Source organism: Rhinoraja longicauda, chromosome 17 (genome assembly GCF_053455715.1).
Source record: "Rhinoraja longicauda isolate Sanriku21f chromosome 17, sRhiLon1.1, whole genome shotgun sequence".
In the NCBI taxonomy this organism is placed as follows: domain Eukaryota; kingdom Metazoa; phylum Chordata; class Chondrichthyes; order Rajiformes; family Arhynchobatidae; genus Rhinoraja; species Rhinoraja longicauda.
In genome coordinates this window covers 21274167-21296687 of record NC_135969.1, presented here as the reverse complement: position 1 = coordinate 21296687, position 22521 = coordinate 21274167, and the positions used below count along the sequence as shown (strand labels likewise).

General features: G+C 48.1%; 1 protein-coding gene across 5 annotated transcripts in view; it reads right to left on the bottom strand.

Annotated features, from left to right (window-relative positions):
* Positions 1-3414: 3414 nt before the first annotated feature.
* Positions 3415-22521, bottom strand: part of LOC144601834 (6-phosphofructo-2-kinase/fructose-2,6-bisphosphatase 4-like) — a 61456-nt gene continuing 42349 nt past the window's right edge. For all 5 annotated transcript variants that reach the window (XM_078414305.1, XM_078414306.1, XM_078414304.1 and 2 more), the window contains 10 exons: positions 21067-21141; positions 20309-20365; positions 16774-16895; positions 16075-16282; positions 14899-15045; positions 14077-14181; positions 10901-11030; positions 10255-10317; positions 9691-9755; positions 3415-4383 (listed from right to left, as the gene is read on the bottom strand). In XM_078414305.1, the coding sequence (XP_078270431.1) occupies positions 4324-4383; positions 9691-9755; positions 10255-10317; positions 10901-11030; positions 14077-14181; positions 14899-15045; positions 16075-16282; positions 16774-16895; positions 20309-20365; positions 21067-21141 (1032 nt within the window). In that variant the 3' untranslated portion in view covers positions 3415-4323. The remainder of the gene's footprint in view (positions 4384-9690; positions 9756-10254; positions 10318-10900; positions 11031-14076; positions 14182-14898; positions 15046-16074; positions 16283-16773; positions 16896-20308; positions 20366-21066; positions 21142-22521) is intronic.

Sequence of the window (22521 nt, the reverse complement as noted above, 5' to 3'; positions counted from 1 at the left end):
TTGGCCTCCTTCTGTGCCAAAGAATTCCACAAAATCACCCTCTGACAAAAGAAATTCCTCCTCATCTTCCTATAGGAACGTCCTTTAATTCTGAGCCTATGACCTCTAGTCCTAAACGGTGTGTTGCCTTTCTTGAGAAAGGGTTGAAATTTCAGAACAGGGAAGTATTGTTTCCTTGCGAGAGAATTTGAGTACAGGAGCAAGGAGGTCCTACTGCAGTTGTACAGGTCCCTGGTGAGACCACATCTGCAGTTTGGTGTGCAGATTTGAGGAAGGACATTCTAGCTATTGAGGGAGTGCACTTTAATTCCCGGTATGGCGGGACTGAGATATGATGAAAGAATGGATCGACTGGGCTTATATTGACTGGAATTTAGGATGAGAGGGGATCTTATAAAATTCTTTAGTGATTGGACAGGCTAGATGTAGAAATAAAGTTTTCATGTTGAGGGAGTCCAGAACCAGGGGTCACAGTTGAAGAATAAGGGGAAGACCATTTAGTACTGAGATGAGGAAAAACGTTTTCACACAGAGTTGTGAATCTGTGGCATTCTCTGCCACAGAAGGTAGCGGAGGCCAATTCACATGATGTTTTCAAGAGTTAGATTTAGCTCTTGTGGCTAACGGGATCAAGGGATATGGGGAGAAAGCAGGAACGGGGTACTGATTTTGGATGATCAGTCATGACCATATTGAATGGCGGTGCTGGCTCGAAGGGCCGAATGGCCTACTCCTGCACTTATTTTCTATGTTTCTATGTTCCAGTTTTCCATGGTGTTGGTGAGGCCACAGCTGAAACTGCACACAGTTCTAGTCCCCTTGCCTAAAAAGGATATGGTGGCGTTGGAGGCTGCCCGTAGGGGATTCCCCGGGCTAACTTGTGAGATGTCCCATCAGGAGAGGCGAGTCTGGGTCTGTGTTTTGTCAGAGCGCTTCTTGTGTTCTGGGAATCACCAATAAGCCACAAAAAGCACCGAATGTCCAAATACTGCTCCTCTGTCTTCGTAGAGCTCCCTCCCTCAGTACTGCCCCTCCCACAGTGCGGCGCTCCCTCAGTACTGCCCCTCCCACAGCGCGGCGCTCCCTCAGTACCACCCCTCCCACAGTGCGGCGCTCCCTCAGTACTGCCCCTCCCACAGTGCGGCGCTCCCTCAGTACTGCCCCTCCCACAGCGCGGCGCTCCCTCAGTACTGCCCCTCCCACAGCGCGGCGCTCCCTCAGTACCGCCCCTCCCACAGTGCGGCGCTCCCTCAGTACCGCCCCTCCCACAGTGCGGCGCTCCCTCAGTACTCCCCCTCCCACAGCGCGGCGCTCCCTCAGTACTCCCCCTCCCACAGCGGCGCGGCGCTCCCTCAGTACCACCCCTCCCACAGCGCGGGGCTCCCTCACCACTGTCCGTCCCACAGCGCGCCCTGTGGGAGGGGCGGGGGTGAGGGAGCGTCGCACTGTGGGAGGGGCGGGGGTGAGGGAGCGCCGCACCAATCTCCCCCAATACACATTGGATCTCAAGCCCCTAACCCGCGGGCCCGGCTCACAGCGTGGGGTTTTGTCAAAAGCCTCGCTCGGGATGCCCCATGAAAGGGAGAAAATAAAACAGTGAAACAAACTGGACACGTTAGCTGACACTGAGGTTTCAAACAAAGATTTAATGGTGTAGCAAGTTTATGTCAGGAGCAGTGCCAGCGGCTGGGTTAGCAGCCCGGCTCAGCTCAGAGCAGCAACGAGCGACCGTCCAGAACAAAGAAGCTGAACTCATCGGAGAAAGGAAGGTCCCGCAGTCAGCGTGTCCCGCAGTCACAGCCAGTCCCACCGTCAGCGTGTCCCGCAGTCACAGCCAGTCCCGCAGTCACAGCCAGTCCCGCAGTCACAGCCAGTCCCGCACTCACAGCGTGTCCCCCAGTCAGCCAGTCCCGCAGTCACAGCGTGTCCCGCACTCACAGCGTGTCCCCCAGTCAGCCAGTCCCGCAGTCACAGCGTGTCCCGCACTCACAGCGTGTCCCCCAGTCAGCCAGTCCCGCAGTCAGCGTGTCCCGCAGTCACAGCCAGTCCCGCAGTCACAGCGTGTCCCGCCGTCACAGCCAGTCCCGCCGTCACAGCCAGTCCCGCACTCACAGCGTGTCCCCCAGTCAGCCAGTCCCGCAGTCAGCCAGTCCCGCCGTCACAGCGTGTCCCGCAGTCACAGCCAGTCCCGCAGTCACAGCGTGTCCCCCAGTCAGCCAGTCCCGCAGTCACGGACAGCGCTTCCCGCAGTGAGCCTGTCCAGCCTGGAGCTCCAAACATAAGTCACCGTCGGGAAGGACATTGGTCGGTGCCGGTAAGTCGGGCCGAAGGGCCTGTTTGCGCATTTTTTTTTTAAATTCAAAGGACTTTGTTCAATAATTGCATATTGCAGGGTACCAGAAGGTACAAGAGCGTTCACTAGTCACATTGCATCACGCAATCATCATAATCCAATAGTGGCATCTTTATCGCCCCCCGTTGGCGACCAGCGTTGAGGAAGGTCTCTAGAGTCCTCGTGTTCCCTCTCCAGAGACACGCGGGCACGAACATAGACCCAGGAAGGGCAGGAGTGTGACCATCGACTACCCGCTGCCTGGACCCACGAACAGTCACCGGGCCGTGGGTCCGCTGGGTGGCACAGAGCACGGAGTGCAAAACAGCGACCACCGGGTTAAGGTGAGGGGGATTAAATATAAACCCGATGGTGGTAGGTGTATGCAACGAGCTGCCCGGAGGAGGTAGTTGAAGCAGGTACTATCACAACATGTAAAAGACATTTGAACAGGTACCTGGAGAGAACATGTGGATCAAATACAGACTAGCTCAGATAGACATCCTGGTCAGCACGGGTGAGTTGGGCCGAAGGGCCTGTTGCTGTGCGACTCTATGGCTGTATAAGGTGGGTCACCATCGCATGCTGAGGGCAGTGAAGGTCAGCCTTGCAGGGGGGGGGGGGGGGGGACCTGTCATAACTCACTCACCAGGGGCAACACAGAGGGCCAGTTGGCCTATAAAGCGGCACGTCATTGGGCTGTGGGAGGGCCTGGGGAGCCCGGAGAAACCCTGCACGATCACAGGGAGAACGTACACGCACCTGGGGATCAAGTGGACCAGGCGCACAGACGAATGAATTCTCACGAAAGGCCGCTGCTGTCTGTGGAGCACCGTGTAACAACTTCCAGCAGCACACTCAGAATATTACATGTGTATGAGGCCACTCTGCCCATTAATTGTGTCAGTTCCAAACAGCCAATTCTCCCTCGTGTTGTGGTTGTATGGACCCTAGTACCCTCCACGACCCCCACCCCCCCTTTCTCCTGCAGGCAGCGGCAATTTACAGGAGCCAATATCTCAGTGTGGATGCAACTGGAGGATCACAGTTGTGATGGGGATGACCATTAAAAAAAAATCACATTTAAATATTACAAATTTTAATTAAAATCACATTTGAGGCCAGAGAAACAAAGTGAGCTGATTGCTTCCGAATTAAACATTTATCAACCAAAGCATGGCTCTAAAAGGCATTTAAACAGCCACAACTCTTAACAATGAAAATAACATCACAGTGTGACAATAATACTGTTGGTTGAAACACAGTAAGATCAATTTTACATGTTAATCGTTGTATTTGGAAGAAAAACATTCCTACTGCCGTTTAATGCTGAGAAGCCCTTGACAATGGGCCAGGGGCTCTGAAGGCCCTGGCCAATTAAGACTGTATTTTACCAGAATTAAGGGCAGACCTTCACTCTGTAAGAACCATGAACCGTTACTACTCCCAGAATAAGACTCCTGTTAGTTCACATAAATTGCTTTACATCAAAACATTACATTTCCCGAGATTGAGTTATACATATCCCTACCAAGAAAGTACTTTAGTTACATCAAGTATAATTAATCCTTACATCTTAAACTCCCAAACAAAAAAGATTTATAAATGTAAACAGTTGTATTATTTCTCTGATTGCTGGCTCACTTTCACCTGATGAGCAGCTCTCACGGTGACTGCTTTAAAGGCAGTGCGAGAAAGCACAAGTCCGATAGAGGGGCCCAGGTGCGACGTAAACCTCAGTTAGTGAGTCTGTCAAATATTTACAGAACGTTTCGGACAGAGTTCTTCCATTAGTTTTGTTGCATGATCTGAAGACTCCTATGCACCACAGCGTCAAATTTAAAAACGGTCCGTAAAACAGCCAGAAGTAAAAAGTTTTAATTGCAGGATTGATTTTGGATTTGAAATAAGAGCAGGTTGTGTAGTGAGGTTAGCCGGTGTGGGAGCTGCTGGTTGGGATGCAGTGGCCACAGAAGGTGTAGCAAGTGGTGTCACTGATGCGCTGGGACGGTTACAAGGGCTTCCTCAGGAGGTCTTGAAACGTCCACATTCTGCACGACACCAAATCAGAAACCATGAAGAATAATACAAACACTAGGAATTCAAGCACGACAGCCCAAAGAGAGGGGCAGGGGAGATGATGTGAGGGAGGGTGTGGAGGGGGTGAGGGAGATGAATGCGAGGACGGGAAGCGGTTTACTGGAGGTGGGGGATGAGAGTAAGGGGACAGGAGAGCAGAGAGAGGGTGCAATGGGAATGGGGAGTGAAGGGGTTGAGAGTGAGCACTGAGAGAGGGCCAGAGATGGGGCTAGGTCGGAATCATGATACAACATTGATATCAGACACATGCAGCATTGTGAGAGAGAGCTCTTCAAAGACAGTAACGTGGAGCTGATAGATCCAGTCACAGTGAGCCATAAGCCACAGAGCGCGGACACAGGCCCTTCGGCCCAACTCGTCCATGCTGATCCAGATGCCCCATCGAAGCTAGTCCCATTTGCCCGCATTTGTTCCATATCCCGATGTTCGGGAAGTCCAGAACAAGGGGTCACAGTTTAAGGATAAGGGGGAAGTCTTTTAGGACCGAGATGAGAACGTTTTTTTTCACACAGAGTGGTGAATCTGTGGAATTCTCTGCCACAGAGGGTAGTTGAGGCCAGTTCATTGGCTATATTTAAGAGGGAGTTAGATGTGGCCCTTGTGGCTAAAGGGATCAGGGGGTATGGAGAGAAGGCAGGTACAGGATACTGAGTTGGATGATCAGCCATGATCATATTGAATGGCGGTGCAGGCTCGAAGGGCCGAATGGCCTACTCCTGCACCTATTTTCTATGTTTCTATCCCTCTACACCTCTCTTATCCATCCATTTGTCCAAATGTCTTTAAAATATTGTTACCACACCTGATCTCAGTGTGAATTTACAAATAAATTCTTTATTCAAAGAATGGAGGGAGGATTTGGGGAATGTGGAGTCCATTCCAGAATGAGTAAATGAGGTGGACAGTACACATGCTCTGGAGGGGAAGATGGAGTTCCCTTGAGATGGAGACATCCTTGCTGAGGAGGAACGGTTTTTACTGCCTTTAATCCAGGCCTGACTTAGCATTGGACACATCAGCCTCCTTCTCTCCAGGAGAGTCTGGGAGCAGAGGAACAGCTAAAATGTGGTTGAGGGTTCTGTAAACTAGGAAGGAGGAGGTCATGGTTACAGAATAAGGAAGATATCTCAGACACCTGTGTGGACAATCTTGTCATCAGGACAGAGAGAGGAAGCAAGAGATGGTGTCTGTGCTGAGTTTGCACGTTCTCCCTGTAATCGCATGGGGTTTCTCCGGGTGCTCCAGATCCCAGATCCCAAAGATATGCAAGTATGTAGCTTAATTGGCTTCGGTAAATTGCTCCTAGTGTGTAGGATGCAAAAGTAGGGTAACATATAACTAGTGTATGGGTGATCGATTGCCGGTGTGGACTCGATGGGCTGAAGGGCCTGTTTCCACGCTGTATCTCTAAACTAAAGTGTCATTCCCACAGACCAGACTCCCCACCATCGACACTTCACGCAGCCTCAGTAAAGCAGCCAACATCTTCAAGGACTCATTCCCTCTTGTCCCTTCTCCCGTTGGCAGAAGATGCAGAAGTTTAAAACCAGTAGCACCAGTCTCGGGAATAGATTCTTCGCCGCTGTTATCACCCTACTGAACGATCTTGCAATAAGCTAGGGTGTGGTGCCGATTACCCAACCTATCTCATTGTATTTCTTGCACTTTTTTATCTGCACTTTCCCTGTAACTGCAATGCTACAACTCTAACACTATATTGGGCACGCTGGAATTTTTCTCTTTGCACTACCTGTGGGCCTGTGCATGCATGGCTTCATTGTATTCATGTAGTTATATTTGACAGGAGAGCATGCAAACTAGGTTTTTCACTGTACCTCGTACACGGGAGAATAAACCAACACTTGTCCCGACCTCTCCGCCCTCACATCCACTCAAACAGCCCGTCCACAAGAGGAGGTGGTTCACCAGCACCTTCTCCAACCTCGTCCTTTGCCCACATCGTGGCCTCCTTTACATCGGGGTAAGACCAAGCGTAGACTGGGCAACCTTTTCACTGAACATGTGCTCAGTCAGCCAAGGCCTGCTGGATCTCCTGGTTGCCAAATGTTTTAACTCCCCTCACCACTGCCATACTGACCTGTCTTTCCCCCATTGCCAGGGTGAGGCCACACACATACTAGAGGGGCAGCAACTCATAATCCACCTCAGTCATCTACATCCCAATGGCATCAGTGCTGAATTATCTCATTCAAGACAACCTGCTCCCACCTCTGACCGCCCCCCCCTCGTCCCCCTTTCCCCCAGATCTCAACACATGCACGTTTTCCCACCACATCCCATCTCCCTTCCTCCCTCTTGGTCTAAAACGCCGTCTGTCCATTCCCTCCACCAGCACTTGTCATCTGCATTCTCTTGTGTCTCTGGCATAACCTATGTCCCTCTATCCAATCATAGGGCCGTGATCATCCCACACCACCCTTGAGTCATTCTTTACTCTCAGGGCTTTCCCTTCCCCCACACCAATGTTTCCTTGAGTTAGTCTTTAATAAATTTCAGGAATCTGAAATATCTAATCCCAACCATGGTCACCAAGGAATGATATCTCAGCAATAAGTCAGATGTATGTATCACTGTTACTTTGTCTATTTTGTTTCGAATGCTTCAGACATTAAAATAAAATGCCTTTAGCTTTAGCTTATTGTCACTTTTTGTCAGCGCTTACAGTCTCATTGGGACAGCACTTCCCACAGTGTTACAGTCATGCAGCACACAGCAAGTTCACTTGCCTATTATTACACTTCCCACAGTGTTACAGTCATGCAGCACACAGCAAGTTCACTTGTCTATTATTATACTTTCCTTTAACTCTGCAAAAAACTTCTGAAAGAAATGGACACTGATTTCCGAGTGTATTTAAGAAGTCCCTGGCAGGGGTTTCCAGGAACCATACATTTGGGGCACCAAGCATGGTGTGTTGCTCTTTGCACTGAGTCCCGAGGCAATGAGCTGCATTCTGCTCACTCTGAAGCCACTCCACAGGAAAGCAGTTTCAGCTGAGCATTGTTCAATAGTGGGGCAGATTCAATAGACAATAGACAATAGGTGCAGGAGTAGGTCATTCGGCCCTTCGAGCCAGCACCACCATTCAATGTGATCATGGCTGATCATTCTCAATCAGTACCCCGTTCCTGCCTTCTCCCCATACCCCCTGACTCCGCTATCCTTAAGAGCTCTATCTAGCTCTCTCTTGAGTGCATTCAGAGAATTGGCCTCCACTGCCTTCTGAGGCAGAGAATTCCACAGATTTACAACTGAAAAAGTTTTTCCTTATCTCCGTTCTAAATGGCCTACCCCTTATTCTTAAACTGTGGCCCCTGGTTCTGCACTCCCCCAACATTGGGAACATGTTTCCTGCCTCTAACGTGTCCAACCCCTTAATAATATTATATGTTTCAATAAGATCCCCTCTCATCCTTCTAAATTCCAGTGTATACAAGCCTAGTCGCTCCAGTCTTTCAACATATGACAGTCCCGCCATTCCGGGAATTAACCTAGTAAAGCTATGCTGCATGCCCTCAATAGCAAGAATATCCTTCCTCAAATTTGGAGGCCAAAACTGCACACAGTACTCCAGGTGCGGTCTCACTAGGGTCCTGTACAACTGCAGAAGGACCTCTTTGCTCCTATACTCAACTGCTCTTGTTATGAAGGCCAACATTCCATTGGCTTTCTTCACTGCCTGCTGTACCTGCATGCTTCCTTTCAGTGACTGATGCATTAGGACACCCAGATAACCTCACACTTATCCTCATTAAACTGCATCTGCCATGCATCTGACCACTCACACAACCTGTCCAAGTCACCCTACAACCTCATAGCATCTTCCTCACAGTTCACACTACCGCTCAGCTTTGTATCATCTGCAAATTTGCTAATGGTACTTTTAATCCCTTCATCCAAATCATTAATGTATATTGTAAATAGCTGCGGTCCCAGCACCGAGCCTTGCGGTACCCCACTAGTCACTGCCTGCCATTCTGAAAGGGACCTATTTATCCTCACTCTTTGCTTTTTGTCTGCCAACCAATTTTCTATCCATGTCAGTACCCTACCCCCAATACCATGTGCTCTAATTTTGCCCACTAATCTCCTATGTGGGACCTTGTCGAAGGCTTTCTGAAAGTCGAGGTACACCACATCCACTGGCTCTCCTCTGTCAATTTTCCTAGATACATCCTCAAAAAATTCCAGAAGATTAGTCAAGCATGATTTCCCCTTCGTAAATTCATGCTGACTCAGAACGATCCTGTTACTGCTATCCAAATGCTCCGCAATTTTGTCTTTTATAATTGACTCCAGCATCTTCCCCACCACTGATGTCAGACTAACTGGTCTATAATTTCCCGTTTTCTCTCTCCCTCCTTTCTTAAAAAGTGGGATAACATTACCTACCCTCCAATCCACAGGAACTGATCCTGAATCTATAGAACGTTGGAAAATGATTACCAATGCGTCCACAATTTCTAGAGCCACCTCCTTAAGTACCCTGGGATGCAGACCATCAGGCCCTGGGGATTTATCAGCCTTCAGTCCCATCAGTCTACCCAACACCATTTCCTGCCTAATGTGGATTTCCTTCAGTTCCTCCGTCACCCTAGGATCTCTGGCCACTAGAACATCTGGGAGATTGTTTGTATCTTCCTTAGTGAAGACAGATCCAAAGTACCGGTTCAACTCGTCTGCCATTTCCAGTACCGGTTCAACTCGTCTGCCATTCAGGGGACTTTAAGGCCACAGAGTAATCCTGTTGATGTAACCTGCTGGTGGTTTATGTATCAATAATTCAGTTCTCACACAAGCCTTGTTGCTGTCGTGAGTATGCATCAGTGACCTTGAAGCCAAGCTGATTGGAGAGGAGTTGCTTTATTTTTCATTAAAGGCCATTTTTTACAATTAGGTTTTTGGCTTCTAAAAATAATTTGCAATCATAAGTATTCAAGAAGAGACAGATTCTCAGATTTAGAAGAGATTGTCCCTTCCAGAATTTTTGAACGGAGTGCAGAAGCCAAATTTCAATGCATTGTTAGAGAACAGGCTCATGAACAGGTCCACATCCTGCCCTTGCCTCCACCGGCACTGCCCCTCAATACAATCCACACTTCTCCCTCGATCCAATCCACACAGATCCCCTCCAACCTCTCCTCCCCCATCTCCAACTCAGCAGCAACTAGGAAGCTCCATCCTACCCCAAATACATGAAACCTGTTATTAAATAACTAAGCCTGCATATAGCTTACCTCTGGCCTCTCCCGGTGTGTGTTGACAGCCTCAATATTGAGGAAAATGGATTTGACTTTACACCCTGCAGGGGGATTAAACAGTCGTACTGTCAAACGATAATAGTCGCACAGGCACACCAAGAACACACAGTCACACCGGGAACACAGTCACTCTCTCCCTTCTCCACCTTCCCATCACTGGCCCTCATGTTTGCCATCTGTGGACACTGGACTCTTGCCCCGTAACCCCATTGCAGGGCGCTCAGCTACCGACACCAACCTCCTCCCTGCAGATACCGCGTTCCTCTCGTTTCTGTCACTGCCCCTTTCACGCCTTGAACTTCAACCTTGTTGAAAAGTCCAATATGTGGCTTTTTTTCGCAAAAGTTATTTTGTTTAAATGCCTGCATCATAAACATAAGCATCATTACTCGACAGCCACCTTTGTGTGACAATCAAAGGGCTCCAAGTTCAGTCAGAAACTACCGAGTTAACGAGTGTGTTCATGACGGCTCTGTGAGGACCCCGTGACCCCGTTATACATTGGGTTGAACTGCCCATGGACAGGGCCAGGCTGCTTACCATAAGCCACTGGCGTTAACTTTAAGACAGTGTGGAGGGGGCACTTCAGGTACGGGAGCTCCTCTGTAAACAGAAGAACAGGTTCACACCATTATCAACAGCAGCATTCACCACATTTACACTGTTCAAGAGCTAGACCAGTGTTCATGACTTTTCAAACCACAACCCCCTCCCCCCCAAAAGCCTCATTGCAGGTGGTCTCTCTGTAAACCTGTACAGTTCCAGGAGTAACTACACATACATGGTACAATAATGTAATCAGTTGCAGATCTGTCGGCCAGGCAAGAGTTAATGAATTTTGGTCAAAAATCAGAAGTTTCCTTATGAGGAGGTTTGAGAACTTTTAAAGCAAGGTGGAGTATCAGGTCGTTTGTTATCGAGTTATGGAGCAGGTCTGAGGGGCTAAACAACCTGCTTATGTTAGTGAGGGACAGTAAGGGTGGGAGGAGCAGTAAGGGGGTGGAAGGGTAGGTGAGGGGAGGAGGGTGGCAATGAAGGGGTACATGGGCAGGTGAGGGACGGGTAGCCTGAGGAGGCCTGCATTTGTGGGCATGAGCACCCAGGGTGCAGGACTCATTGTCTCGGCTGTCATATTCACACAATGGCCCCAGCAGATGATCGCATAACCACCACAGCTGCCATTTACCTGCTGTTTTATCGAGGAAATAGGCCAGCAAACAGCGCATGACGGCTTGGTGGCAGATGACCAAAACGTTCTCCTGCCTCTCCAGCTCCATGATCACTGGCTCCAGTCGCTGAACCAGATCTTCATAGGACTGAAGGAGGAAACACAGCGGACAATGACACGATACGGAGTTCACAGCCTGCTCCACTGCATGCTCATTCACATTCCCAGCTACGCTTTTACATTCAGCCAATCGAAACCGTGCACATTTCAATCGCACAGCCACATTCTGCACCATCTGAGGCTGGCAATCATCAACAGGGACGTCACACGAGCCCTGACATTGAACCTATTTTAATACAAGGGGTGTCGCTAGTGAAGGAATTAACTCAAAGCTTCATTTGGCACGTGGGACTCTGATATTGTTGAATGATTGACTGGCAATCGATGACCCGGGGCATAGGATTTCCAGGCCTGGTAGAAGTAGGAGTAAAACGGGAGGAGGTATTGCACTGTTTGTCAAAGACTGCATTGCTTTGGTATTGAGAGAGAATTCTAGAGAAGGCTCCTGAAACCAGTCCACAAGGGTAGAGGTTAGAAACAAACAGGGTGTTGTCACTTCACAGGGCAAGTATCACAGATCTCCCAACAGTCAACAGGAGAGAAAGGAGCAGAATGTGGGCAGATATCAGAGCAAGGCAATAAACACAGTGTCACCATACCATAGGAATTAAACCTCCAACATTTTAAATGGGATTTAAAATCTCTGAGGGGGTGAAACGTTTGAGGCTCGTCAAGGAGAACATTTTTCCACAGTCTGTAGGTAGAGCAAGATGGGAAGGAGCATTACTGGGGAATGTAGCTGGTCAGCTGGAAGGAGGGTAGTGGGGATGGACCTGGTGTAAGTTGACGTTTGCAGATGGAATGTGGAGAGCAGTGTAATCCTGATAAGAATAATAAGATGAAGAAGGTGAAGGATTGTAGAGCAGGGTCTAAGGGGCATGTGTGTCCACATCAGTGCCTGCATTTGCGCCACACTCTACAAACATCGGAGGAACCTGTGCAGGACACTGCCTCACAGTAACGAGGTGGCAGAACAGCATGCAGATGGTGAGGACAAATTGGACAGAATCTCTGCTGAATGAGTTGGATTCTATGTATAAACTACATGATTGGCTGACAAATGAAGGCTACCCTATTCTAAGGTGGAGAAATTCAGCCAATCATCGTAATTAGTAGAAATTACTGACCTATCTCCCACATTACATGAAGAGACTCACCACAGATAATGCAATGTTTGGCTAAACTACAACACTAAAAAGAATTTTAGACAGGTACAATGCCCTCCATAATGTTTGGGACGAAGACCCATCATTTATTTATTTGCCTCTGTGCTCCACAATTTGAGATTTGTAATAGAAAAGAAATCACATGTGGTTAAAGTGCACATTGTCAGATTTTAATAAAGGCCATTTTTATCCATTTTGGTTTCACCATGTAGAAATTACAGCAGTATAATTTCTGTACAGCCCTGAAATTGGGGGACTATATATAAACACAGCTGTAATTTCTACATGGTGAAACGAAAATGTATAAAAATGGCCTTTATTAAAATCTGACAATGTGCACTTTCACCACGTGATTTTTTTCTATGACAAATGTTAAATTGTGGAGTACAGAGGCAAATAAATAAATAATGGGTCTTTGTCCCAAAAATTTTGGAGGGCACTGTATGCGGATAGGAAAGCTTTAGACGGGTATGGCCAAATGCGGGCAGGTGGGACTAGTGTAGATGGAGCATCTTGGTCCGCGTGGGCAAGTTGGGCCGAAGGGGCTGTGGAAGTAAACCTTTAGTATCGCAAAGCCTAATGGGGTACTTGGCATAATATTGTGCAACCTGGGTGATCAATGCAAACTCAATGTGTTTAACACATTGATATACTTATCAAAAGTCGTCTCCTTTGTGTATTACATGCAGACCTGATGATTAACACAATGATCAACTTAATCTTTGTACATTATCAAAAGTCATCTTCTTGGTTGTGCCGACTGACGTTGAAGGTGTGAACGTAGCCTTTGACTGCGACACGTCTCCCCTTGCACAAGTAAAATAAACCAACTGCTGATGGTTAATGATTCGAGTCCCTGAGTCTCATTACGGATCGAGACTTTGACAGTGCTGTATGACTCTAGGAATTGGTAACTAGGAATGTCACCACAGTAGGAACCCAGCAGCCGGTGATCTGAGTGGACGAGTTATTAACAGGAACCACACATGGTGGGTGGTTGATACTTATAGTTGGTTACCAAAGGCTAGGTCAACTCTTCTTGTGTTAGTTCATCCTGTTGTAGGTGTGACTGTGGTAATTCTGATGGTTTGTACTGTGAGTCTTTTGTCAGCAGGGTGAATGTACGCTGCTACGATGGAGCTGAGTGGGCTGCTCTGAGATGTGGAGGGTGGCCTGTGATACACGGAAACACGAGCGGCAGCCATGTGCTTTGATCACGTTACTGACACCGTCACGGATCTGGTTAGGTCACAAATCCAGTTTGGTCATGTTTCGGGCATGGTCAGGGACCCAGAGGGGAGATGCAGTCAAGGGGTGTCAGGTATCCCCAGGTCTGGGAGCGAGAGACTCACAGAGTTGGGGAGGATGAGGGTTCAGATTCGGAGCTCAGAGAGTGAGTGACCTTGAGTGGTTTCAGCGGGGCACTGTGCAACAGATACATCTTGTCATTTGCTGCAAATGACAGGCATTAAGACAGAGAGATAACGTCAAGGATGGCAGTGGAGATAGTCAGGGAGGTGGGAAAATATGCACAAGACTTCCAACCCTACCATTAGCTGTGTCAAAATCTGGAGGGAACCTGAAGTATAAAATATGGGACAGATAGAGAGGATGAGAGGGGGCAGGAGATGGGGGGGGCAGGAGATGGGGGCGTCAGGAGGAGGGGGCGAGGAGGAGGGGGGGTCAGGAGGAGGGGGTGAGGGGGGAGGAGGGGTAATGGGGGATGGCGAGTGGGGGTCAGGTGGAGGGGGCAGGTGCAGGGGGTGAAGAGGGGTCAGGAGGTGGGGGGTGAGGTGTGCAGGAGGAGGGGGGCAGGCGGAGGGGTGAGGGGAGCAGGTGGAGGGAGGGCTTGAGGGTGAGGGGTGAACTGGTGGAGGGGCAGGGGGGTGAGGGAGGTGCAGCACTTACCTCACCCTTTGGGTATCGGTATCTGTACTTGTCCTGGTCTCTCAGCGCAAACTCCGCCGGGTAGTTCTGCTGAATCTCCTCGTACATCATCTCCTCACACACCCCCTGTGGAAGGGTCACAAATGAACAGACGCGAGTCAGCCAGGCCGAAGCAACACCCCCCCCATGCATTACTGCAACACCCCCCCAACCACATCACTGCAACCCTCCCACCGCATCTCTGCAACCTCCGTCCTACATCAATGCAACCTCCACCTACCCCACCCCCCATGGACACCCTCCCACCACTTTACTGCACCCCCCTACCCACTGTATTACACCACCCCACCCACACGTCACTGCACTCTCCACCCACCCATCTCCTTCACCCCCGCCCACTGCTCAGACATTCCCGGGAATCCCCCTTATCCAGGACGTCCATTCCCAGGCCGGGGGCCAGTGTACATGGGAGGGGAGCTCACTGCTTAATGACAACTGCTCATCGCCCCCACAGCAAACACGTCTCAGCTCACACACAAAACCCGGATCCAGTTCTGTATTTCGCCTTTTCCCAGTGAACTTAAAACAAAGTGCCCTTTGTACACAATGTGTAAATGGTTAACTATGGAGCTGATGAGATGACAACCTGATTACACATTGATCTGTGACTGTCGGAGAGGTAGTGCCCATCTCTGGTACACTGGCCACCTCTTCCAGTTGCACCTCATGTGGAAATCTCTGACACCTGTCCTTGACATTCGAGTTACATTTCCCACTCACTGGCGCTTCCACTAACAGCCCAAAGTCCCAGATTCTGGGGCCAGGGAACACACTGGTACTCACCGCATCGATTTCGTTCACCGCTTTCCACTGCTCGTAAGGCACGTGCAGAGCCTCAGCCGTCTGTATCGTCCGCTTCATCTGGCTCGTCCACACCTTCAGGTCCTTTATATTCTGATCCCGGATGAAATTCCCCAAGGATTTGGCAAACTAGAAACATAAGCAAAGACTGTGAAGCATGATCTCTTACCGCTGGAGATTCTGTGGGTTTCAGTGGCTGGAGGGCTATGCAAGTCCACTGTGCAAACTTTTATCAATGTTAGGCTCTATTCAGCTCAGTGGGTAGAGCTCTGAGGGCTCAGCATGATCTGAAGCTCAGGTGCGACCTGATACACTGAGATCTCCGCTGCAAAATGAGCAAGTGGCCAGCAGTGGTAAAGTCTGTCAGTAGTTTGTGCTGGAAGCATTCAATAGAACATCCCACATCAGCTGGACACCTTACTGCACAAACAACACAAGGCAACATTGAACTGCCCGGTTGTCACATGTGATAGTTCAAACTGAGTTTGTGTGTTGCACATAAAGCCCATTGCTGAATCCAGAAGGAACGATACAGAGGCTTTGTAGAGGTGCATAGAATATAGATCAGTGCAGCATATTAACAGACCTTTGACTCATAAGCTCTGTAACCTTGTGTTACGGTGTCAGGACAATAATCTAGGTCTTAATGTTGCAAGACAACAGAATTGATCATCAACCCAAGGTTGACTGAATGGCCTAATTCTGCTCCTATGTCTAATGGTCCTATCATATCATCATATCATATATATACAGCCGGAAACAGGCCTTTTCGGCCCACCAAGTCCGTGCCGCCCAGCGATCCCCGTACATTAACACTATCCTACACCCACTAGGGACAATTTTTACATTTTACATTTACCCAGCCAATTAACCTACATACCTGTACGTCTTTGGAGTTCAGGTAGACAGCTTGTTCAGCATGGATGAGTTGGGCTTGGTTGGTGCTGTATAACCTGTGTTCCTGCTACAGTCTACATGACCCTACTAAACTCCTTCACTGTAATCAGTTTACACACACTCAGTTTCCTCGCCTCGTCAGCAAGAAGTCTGTTGGCAGAATGACTGAGTTTGCTGTTGTTTTGCAGTCCGCGATACCCACGGGGCTGAGGCCAGAGACAACACTGTGTAGTGGGGAGCATCCGACGGCCCCAGGCTCACCTGCTTGCCCCGAGTGGACAGGCCTGAATCGCCACCGATCCTGCCCTTCAGGTTCAGATCACTCTCGCCATGACGACAGAGGTAGATTGAGCGCGGAGTTATGTGGATGTTCATGAGGTAGTAGACAATTTTGCTCTGGATGTGATCCAGTACATGGTTGACAAGGTAGCGCCTTCCGACATCTATAATTTTAATAAAAGAAAGGTCCCTTTGGGAGAAAGATGAGAATTACACAGTCAGACACTGTCACGATGCAAGAGTCACACACGTCCTCAAACAGACTCACGGCCACAAACCCTGACAGAGCAGCGGATGAAGGGCAGCAATGGCACGGGCAACGGAGCGCACTGTGGGTGTTGCTGGGTCCGTGTATCACGGCTCCCCCACCGGCTCACAAACCAGACAAGGAGTGTAACAAACAACAATAGTCCCAGCACCAACACAAGGCTGGTTACGGGACTAACCACGACATGTGGAAGATGGAGGTCTTGGCCACAGATGTGAAATAGATGGTTACTGTATGTTTGTATAATGTACAAATGTGCTGCTGCAAAAAGGGATATATTAAAGGATAGGGAGATAAAGAGCAACACGTGGACGAGGAAGATTAATCTGAACAAAAGGTGGAAAAGATGATTGGACTGATGTTTGACAAATATTTTTCAGTGCTGTTGAATTCTATGAACAGAGCTAACGTACTTATCAGACACTTCATCCAATGACTCGTACGTGTTCTGATAACACTCTATCCTTTTCAGGAAATCAGCTATTGCTTCATCGTTGTTGCAGTCGCTGTAGTCTGGGCTTCCCAACTTTACTTGCTAAAAGAAGCAAATTTGAATGATTAGTAAAATAGATCCATACAGGACATGAACAGACCCTTCGGCCCACAATGTCTATGCCGAACATGATGCCAAGGGCAACTCTTATCTACCACATACCATTCATTCCATGCATATCAATGTGCCTATTGAAAAGTCTCTTAAACACCACTATCGTATCTGCCTCCACCACCACCCCCGACCGCAAGTTCCAGGCCCCCACCACCCACAAAACCTGCTCCACACATCACCTTTAAAGTTTGCCTCTCTCACCTTATAGATATGCCCTCTCGTACTTGATTTTCCATCCTGAGGAAAACAGGTTCTGCCCTATCTGTGCATCTCATAATTTTATATACTTATATCATATCCGACCTTCCAGAGAAAACAATCCAGTCAGTCCAATCTCCCCCTATAGCTAATACCCCTAATACTGGCAGCATGCTGATAAGCCTCCTCTTCACCCTTTCCAAAGCCTGCACATCCTTCCTGTAACGGGGTGATCAGAACTGCATGCAATTCTCCAAATGCAGTCTAACCAAAGTCCTATAAAGCTGCATCATCACTTCCTAACTTTAATACTCAATGCCCTGACGTATGAAAGCAAGTATACCTATGCCTTCTTTACCACTCTATCGTGTTGCCACTTTCAGGGAGTTATGGACTGGGACCTCAAGATGCCTCTGCACCTTAATGCTGTTATGGGTAATGCCATTAATTATATATTTTCCCCTTACATTTGACCTCCCAAAGTGCAACACCTCACACTTGCTCGGATTCAACTCCATCTGCCATTACTCCGCCCATTCCTGTAGTTGATCTATATCCCTCTGTAAACCTTGACAGCCTTCCTCAATTTGGAAAGAGAAAGTCTTATCAACAATCACAGATGTACAAAGATTTCTCGATTGGTTTGTTGCGTTTAGAGATACAGCGTGGAAACAGGCTCTTCGGCCCACCGAGTCAATGCTGACCAGCAATCCCTGTACACTAGTTCTATCTTCACACTAGGAACAATTTACAAAAGCTAATTAACCTACAAACCTGTCTGTCTTTGGAATGTGGTAGGAAACCGGAGCTCCCGGTGAAAATCCACGTGGTCACAGGAAGAACGTACAAACCCAGTGCAGAAGCACCCATGGTCAGGATCAACCCCGAGGCTGGTGCTCTACCATCGCACCACCCTGCCGCCTTAATTGGAGCTTTATAAAATCAACCAAATGCAGCCAGGTCTGTAACTTTACACACCAGGCAGCTGAGGATGTTCCCACAGGGCAATGAGAGGCTCAGCTTTCTCATGATCAAGATGGTAAAACAGTCGACTGCACGAAGCAACGTGCATGAGTGAGCTCCCCTGTCACAGCCTGGAACAGGTTCACCTGGAGCCGACGGCTCTCAGAACGAGGAACTAACTCCTTCTCAGCTAATTCAGGATCATTTCATGAACACTAGTGTACAGAAGAGTGGCTAGAAAAGTTATAAAATGCTTTAATATGCCAACATGTTACACCCATGACTAGGCACTTATCTTGTGGGAACATTTTGATTTTAAATAATTAATTTCAATTGATTTTAAATATATATATATTTTAAATTATTTATTTAAATTATTTGCTAGTCTTCTCTCACACTTCATGGCAGGAAATAACAACGTATAAACCCCACATTGGAGCTCCTGCAGTGAGGCAAGAGGAACTTAAGTAAACATTGGTCCCTTGCAAGGCCAGCCTGAGAAACTAAGAATGATAAATAGAAATGCGGCAGATTCTAAATAATTAATCTGGATCAGTTTTCACATTAGAACACATTGAAAGCACACCAATAACGTGCGAATTTCACTGCACCTTGGCACATGCGACAATAAAGTATAATTGAATCACTGGCAATACAGCGGCTCTAGCAGGGGAGCGGCTAATAACAATCTCACGAGAAAAGAAATACACTACAAACTCACAGCACAAACTGAGGTACCCCATGGCCTGTTCCAGTGCTTGCAGGGATATGGATGACCGGCTGTAATCTACTAACATTCCCTGGGTTTTGCTCAGGGAAATGTAACGGCACTATTCGAGAAAGGAGGGAGGCAGCGAGCAAGAAACTGCAGCCTAGTCAGTGTACCTGCAGCTCGTGGGAATACACTGGCATCCGTTACTGAGACGGCAATAACGGGGCATTCAGAAATTGTAATATTATAGTGTGAACATGGTTTATGAAGGGAAAGTCGTGTAAGACACACATGCTAGCTGTTTTAGGATGCCACAAACAGATGGATAAGGGAGAGCCTAATGTGGTGGATCTGGATTTCCAGAGGCATCTGATAAAGTGCACATCAAAGGTAGGAGCACGACAAGAATGCATGGGTCTTTGGGATGCGTGGAGGGAGGGTAATAGGTCAGTCAGTGGGGTAGGGGTAGGGGGTGGGAGGGTTATAGGTCAGTCAGTGGGGATAGGGGGTAGGGGGTGGGAGGGTAATTGGTCAGTAAGTGGGATAGGGGGTAGGGGTGGGAGGGTAATAGGTCAGTCAGTGGGGTAGCGGTGGGAGGGTTATAGGTCAGTCAGTGGGGATAGGGGGTAGGGGTGGGAGGGTAATAGGTCAGTCAGTGGGGATTGGGGATAGGGGGTGAGAGGGTTATAGGTCAGTCAGTGGGGTAGGGGGGTAGGGTAATAGGTCAGACAGTGGGGTAGGGGTGGGAGGGTAATAGGTCAGTCAGTGGGGTAGGGGTGGGAGGGTAGTAGGTCAGTCAGTGGGGATAGGGGGTAGGGGGTGGGAGGGTTATAGGTTGGTCATTGGCATACACTACGTAAGAGAATACAGTTGGGATAAATGGTTCTTAGACTGGCAATGGGAAACTGGCTGGTTCCACAGAGATCAGCGCTATGGCCGCAACTGTTAACAATCAACACTCGTGACTTGATGAAGAGCGAGTATACTGTGCTCAAATCTGTGACAATTCGAAAGTGAGTGGGTTGGCAGATTGTGAGGAAAACATAGAAGTCATTCCCCCATTTAAAACCAAATCATTCAACACATTCAAAAATAATGTATTTCTAGTCCTTAGGGCAAGAGGTATCAAGGGACACAGGACTGAACTAGACCATGCTACTTAAACTGAACTGCAGAATAGGTGAGAGGGACCGAATGGTCTCCTTCTGTTCCTATTCTGTTTGTTCAATGCTTTCACACAAGCACCTCGTGCATACTTCGCACAGCCTTCCCTTGCAATACAGCTTGAACCCACTGTGCAACACTGCTGTTTTACACATCGAGCATTTATTCATCATGAACATGTACCCTGAGCACATGAGCTCCTCAATCACACATCTCCAGCACCGTGTAACACTCCACAGCTGTACATGGTGATCAGTGCGCTACAAGACGTGAGATCAGTCAATCGGAACCAGCAGTAACTCACCACGATGTTTGTCTCAATGACCTCGGGATCTTCACACACTGATTCCACAAAGAACACCTTGGCAGATCGGCACGGTGAGGGAGAGAAAGGGTTTAATTAAGAAATGACTATTCTTCCATTTCTAACAAAGTCAAAGTGAATGGAAAACAAAAAAACAAAACAAAACTGCAATATTTGATTTCCTCACTTAAATATTAAAAAAATTATTACAGCACAGAAACAGGCCCTTTTGTATCACATTCAGTCCAACAGCAGCCTGTTCCCACAGCTGCTTGCTTCATCACTCTCCCAACCCACCCCTCCCCTCCACACCCAGCGTACCCCCGCTCCCACCTCCCCCCCGACCATCAGCACATGTTGCACTTTAACCTCACAGTGAAGCAGGGCACGGCGGGAGAGGGAGAAACATGGGGCAGGAGTTGTTGGTTTGATAAAGGATTCTACTGATAACAAAGAACAGTTTGCATTGGCTCTACCTTGTGGCAGCTCAGAGAAGCACAGGAGTCTGACGGGCTGAATCACTTCACTCTGTCAGGTATAATGGCTGACAGCAATCCACTTCCCTATGGACAGCATGTGCCTTCTCACATTGCTCTCAGGTATTTAAGCTTCCCAGTATTTGAGTAAATATGGTGAATTTCTAGGGATGGGTTTGGCGGGCTTGGCTCCTGGTTAGATTTTAGTCAGGAGCAGACACAGGATAGCTTACAATCCCACAGGCAGCACCACTCTGCCGGCCAACATTCCCCGCCACTAACCTTGTACCCGTTCTGCTCTGCAAAGTTGATGATTATTTCTCTTCGTTCACGCGTAGTGTTTGTGGCATCGAAGACCTGTTGAGAGATTATTCAGCCTTCAGTATGAATGGGAGGTGGGGAGCTAGACGGAAGATAGCTTCCAGCCGGGTTAGTTACGGTCTAACCTGCAGAACAAAAAAACTCCTTCTCTGTGGAAGCAGTCTGACTGTCAAATGTGACAGGGCATCACAAGGAGTGGGACTGAGGCAACAATTTCAGAGAATCAGTTAAAGCAAAGGCCCAAGAATAAAGAGGCTACTACAGGTGGGGCAGCACAGGGAACTAGATGACCACAGAACACATTAATGACCAGGGTGGAAGACAGTGCAGAACTGGGCACTAAATATGTCTGGGTACAATGTAGGAATAAGGAAGGGGGGAAAGGAAGGGCAGGTAGAGTGGCAAGCACCATTGATGACGGAGATTATTGCAGTGCAGCTTTTGTTAAGAAGCAATCATTAGATTCCAGTATCCACTCTGTGGACTGGCGATTTATGCAACACCAACAAAGAAATTAGAGCTGTAGTGAAAGTCGGGACTTTCAACTAAATATATTCAAAGACTTTGGAAGTGTGTTCAGAACTTTCTGTAGCAGGCATGTTTGTGGCTCAGTGAGGAAATCAAGCAGAGGAGGGGCAGGGCAGTGCTCACAGTATTATGGACCTCTCTATAAAATGTCTTTTTTTAAATCAATAGAGAAAGGTAAATTCTACAGGATTAGAACACATCACTGTGATGACACTGAATAGTGGGGCAGGCTTAAGGGGCCAAATGGCCTACTTGTTCCTGTTTTATGTTCCTTGCTACTCACAGCTCGAGGACTGCACAGTGTGGTCACTAGGAGGCTGCTAGGGAGGAACAGAATGTTGACAGGACGGTAAAAACTGGTTACAAGGAAGGACTGTATATACTAGGATCTTATATTTCAGAATACAGGTGAAGTGGAGATATAGTTGTGTATTAAATATGACAGCCCAGATAAAGACCTTATACCCTGAGAAAGAAGTAAAGGGAAAACAGAGGACAAGGATTAAAGTAAATGGTAGACTGATTATGGGGAAAGGAGGAAATGTTTTTCCAGGATAGTTGGCAGGTGTCTGGAACTCACAGCTGTAAATGGTGGGAAACCTGATTAAACAGCGAGGACGTGCCAGTGCTGAGCTGGTGCTGGGGAGCATACACTGAGCACCTCTTTGTGCTGAGCGGCTCATGCTGCACCTTGATTCTCTGAGCAATTCACTGCAGAATAAGTACTCGGCATACCTAGGGATGTAGAGCGCGGCTAATCCCTGGACCCTGGCTGAGGGAAGTGGCTGCAGAAACAATGTGTGCACTAGTTATGACCTTCCAAATTCCTCACATTCTGGAAAGATTCCAGTAGATTGGAAAACTGAAAATATAATGATCCTATTCAAA